General features: G+C 54.0%; 1 protein-coding gene across 4 annotated transcripts in view; it reads left to right on the forward strand.

The window, feature by feature from the left end:
- The window catches only part of Pomgnt1 (protein O-linked mannose N-acetylglucosaminyltransferase 1 (beta 1,2-)), a 10,704-nt gene continuing 6,982 nt past the window's right edge, over positions 1 to 3,722 (forward strand). For 2 of the 4 annotated variants that reach the window (XM_005371491.3, XM_005371492.3), the window contains exons 1-9: positions 1 to 54; positions 524 to 694; positions 1,267 to 1,381; positions 1,493 to 1,611; positions 2,000 to 2,065; positions 2,153 to 2,266; positions 2,830 to 2,947; positions 3,136 to 3,234; positions 3,395 to 3,522. In XM_005371491.3, the coding sequence (XP_005371548.1) occupies positions 575 to 694; positions 1,267 to 1,381; positions 1,493 to 1,611; positions 2,000 to 2,065; positions 2,153 to 2,266; positions 2,830 to 2,947; positions 3,136 to 3,234; positions 3,395 to 3,522 (879 nt within the window). In that variant the 5' untranslated portion in view covers positions 1 to 54; positions 524 to 574. The other 2 variants (XM_013355290.2, XM_026778188.1) reach the window with 2 other exon arrangements.

Below are 3,722 nucleotides of genomic sequence, written 5' to 3' on the forward strand. Positions count from 1 at the left end.
CGGCGCGCGGGGCCGAGCTGTGCGGGCCCGAGTGGGGCCCGAGGCCCCTGAGCCGTGAGTGCCTCTCGGTGCGGGTCCCAGAGGGCTGGCGCGGGCTGGGTGGGTTTTCCGAACCTTCCGGCGTCCCTGAACCCTGGGAGGAGAGGAGCTGAGCCAGATGGGATGGGGCGAGGGTGGAGGATTAGGGTGCGGGAGGTCGCTGTAAACTCGTCCACCCTGGGACTGGAAAGAACTGGGATTTGCTCCTTGTAAGGACTGGTGAATCCGGAGAGTTGAGTTTCTGGCCTGCACCTCTGAGGCCCTTAGCCCTGGACTTAGTTCCTCCAGCCCCAGGGAATTTTCAGGTGATCCAGTTCCTCTAAAAGATTTTCTGGTCAGACCCAGAGAAATTGAGCCACGTTGCCTAGGTCACACAGCTCAGCAGCTTGTTGAGAGAAGTGCTGCTAAGAACTCCTCATCCCTCCAGAAGGCTTTAGGCTTTGGGGGAAGCTTCTTACTCCATGTGACTCCACGGTCCCCTCAGATTCCTGAAGTCATGGACTTGGCCGGGACAGGGGTGACTCCCTAATCCAGTATGGATGACTGGAAGCCTAGTCCCCTCATCAAGCCCTTTGGGGCTAAGAAGAAACGGAGCTGGTATCTTACCTGGAAGTATAAACTGACAAACCACCGGGCCCTGCGGAGATTCTGTCAGGTAAATGAGGTCCCACATGTTAGGAAAGCTGGCCTCCTAACTTGACCCTAGCAGTTGACTGTGGCCTACTACCCTGGCCATCAGGAAGAGGCAGCAGATTCCGAGAGGGGAAACCTTTGTATGTCACATCCTTCTCAGGCAGTGGTTAAGACCCAGGATTCTGAAATCAGAACCCAAGTCTGACCTCCTAGGTATCCAGTAGAAACAACGAGTCTGTCAGGAAGGCTTTGCCCCTGACACACAACCGGCAGATAGTGTGGCCCAGGTTCAGTGTCTTCAGATTCTCCACTGTGGTTCTCGGGTCCTAAACCCATCTCTCGGAACTAGTTATGGAGGGGAGCAAGGAAGACAAGGACTCAATTGGAAAATTACAAGAGCTCTGGGTAAGAGGGCCCTGATGGGAAAGTTCTTCAGGAGATGGCCACAAACCTGTGTCCTGATTGAGAACCAAGAAGAAGAGAGACAGGTCCCAGGTTCTTTATCCCTGTGTCCTCTACAGCCAGGATCAAACTTTCAGAAAACCTCTATGATCTGGATGGGGTGTGCTTCAGTCACCCCATCTTTCCACTCAGACAGGGGCTGTGCTTTTCCTGCTGGTGACTGTCATTGTCAACATCAAGTTGATCCTAGACACTCGGAGAGCCATCAATGAAGCCAATGAAGACCCGGAACCAGAGCAAGACTATGGTGGGTGGGGCGGGGGTCCTGGGGTCTCATGGCAGAGGGGCGTGCAGATCCTACAGGGTACAACTGCTAGTGAGACGTTACCCATGCCTGTTATACCAACTCCCTCTCCAGATGAGGCCCTAGGACACTTGGAGTCCCCTCGGCGCAGAGGCAGCAGTCCCCGGCGTGTCCTGGATGTGGAAGTCTACTCAAGTAGAAGCAAAGTCTACGTGGCAGTGGACGGCACCACGGTGAGTGGACCAGCATCTTCAGTCCGCTGCGGACTGGGCCCTGAAGCCCTGTCTGGCTGATGGTTTCTGCTTATTAGGATTAAGTAAAAGGTATATGGAATGTCTGTGTGGCAGAGTCTCCTAAGTGATCAGGAGTTTCAGCAGGCCACTAACTCCCCAGTTAACTTATTATGTAACCACTTCCTAGTCTCTTTGGCTTCTGCCTTGCCCCCAGGTTCTTGGAGCTCTAGAGGTAATGGGGCTTTCTGGGAGAGGCGCCTGGCCTTCAGTCTGAGTTAGAACTGTAAGCAGTGACAGTACAGGCAGGCTGGAATGTTTCGTGTTTGTAAGACAGAGTCACCATGAGTGCCGGGGTGACTGGCTGGATTTTGTTTCTGCTGCTCTGTAGGTGCTAGAGGATGAGGCCCGAGAGCAGGGCCGAGGCATCCATGTCATTGTCCTCAACCAGGCCACGGTGAGCTTGGGATGGGAAACCCAGAGGGCTGAAGCTGGACTCTTCCTCCCTGGTAACACTATCTCATAAGAGGTTTGCTCCTGCCAGGGTCATGTGATGGCAAAGCGTGTATTTGACACGTACTCTCCTCATGAGGATGAGGCCATGGTGCTGTTCCTCAACATGGTGGCGCCCGGCCGTGTGTTGATCTGCACTGTTAAGGTCAGTGAGTCCCCCTGGCTCCGTTCTCCATGCCCCTAGCTCTGACTTTGCTCAAGAGAATGGGAGAAGGGCAATTCAGGTTCTAGTCCGAGCTTTGGTTGGGTCATTATTATTTTTGGGGGGTGGGGGAAGGTGTCGTTTGTTTTTTACTGAGCCCCTGCCATGTGCCAGGTACTACACTGGTTGCTGAAGATACAGCAGGAAGCAGACAGAATTCCTACCTCCCTGGAGCTCACATCCCAGTGGTATCAATAGAACAGTCATCCCAGCCTATAGTGTCAGGAAAGGACAAGAGAAGAAGAAAATAAAAAGGCAGAATGTCACGGTTGCATTTTAGGAAGGACTGGAGGGAGAGAGGAGTAAGCCTGGTGGTTGTCTGGAGGGAAAACATCCTTGGTAGAAACTTCTGGAATGACAGTAACTAAAGAGTATTGTTGGAGTCACCCAGTGAGCCAGCTTAAGGAAAAGGGTTTCTATGTAGTGCAGGAAACAGCCAGTACTACATAAGGCCGGATCTCTGGGACCCACACGAATCATGGTGGCTGTCTCTTTTGGTCGTCCAGGATGAGGGCTCCTTCCACCTCAAAGATACAGCGAAGGCTGTGCTGCGGAGCCTGGGAAGCCAGGCAGGCCCTGCCCTTGGCTGGAGGGACACTTGGGCCTTCGTGGGACGAAAAGGAGGTTTGGGCACTAACTAAAGACTATCCACCCTGTAGTATCAAGGGAGGAGCAGAATAAGAGATGGGATGGTGCGGGATGGGGAAGACAGGACTCGGGTGTAATACGTAGGGAGAAAGCGGGCAGAGTTGGGAAGATGCCCCCTGCTCCTGTCTGGGCCTTCATTTGTCCTCATTCCTGCCTTCGGCCAGGTCCTGTACTTGGCGAGAAACATTCTAAATCTCCTGCCCTCTCCTCTTGGGGTGACCCGGTCCTGCTGAAGACAGATGTGCCACTGAGCTCGGCTGAAGGTGGGGTCAGTGGGGGCCAGGTTCTGGGGCAAGGCTTGAGTGGAGAGTGGGCGTTTGGATCCTCTGTGAGGCTGTTTTTCCTTGACTGTGTGCCTGGGGCTTCCCTAACCTAGCTGGCCTGCCGCCTTCATCCCATTGATATCCTCCCTCCCTCCCTCAGAGGCCGAGTGTCACTGGTCAGACACAGAGCTGAACCGCCGCCGCAGGCGCTTCTGCAGCAAAGTGGAGGGCTATGGGAGTGTGTGCAGCTGCAAGGACCCAACACCTATTGAGTTCAGCCCTGACCCAGTAAGTGGGGCCAAAGCCGTGGACTCCTTCACAGTTTAGCAAAGGGCCCTAGGAACGATCCAGAGCTTAGATTTTATCTACCTTGACCTGGTAGGAGCTCAGGATGTATGCATGCTGAACTCTGAACACAGGTTGGGGGTGGCGCAGGCCCTGTTATCAGGGCTGAGTTGGATTGTATGTCTGTAAAGACAAGAACAAGG

Source organism: Microtus ochrogaster, unplaced genomic scaffold (genome assembly GCF_000317375.1).
Source record: "Microtus ochrogaster isolate Prairie Vole_2 unplaced genomic scaffold, MicOch1.0 UNK110, whole genome shotgun sequence".
Classification (NCBI taxonomy): Eukaryota; Metazoa; Chordata; class Mammalia; order Rodentia; family Cricetidae; genus Microtus; species Microtus ochrogaster.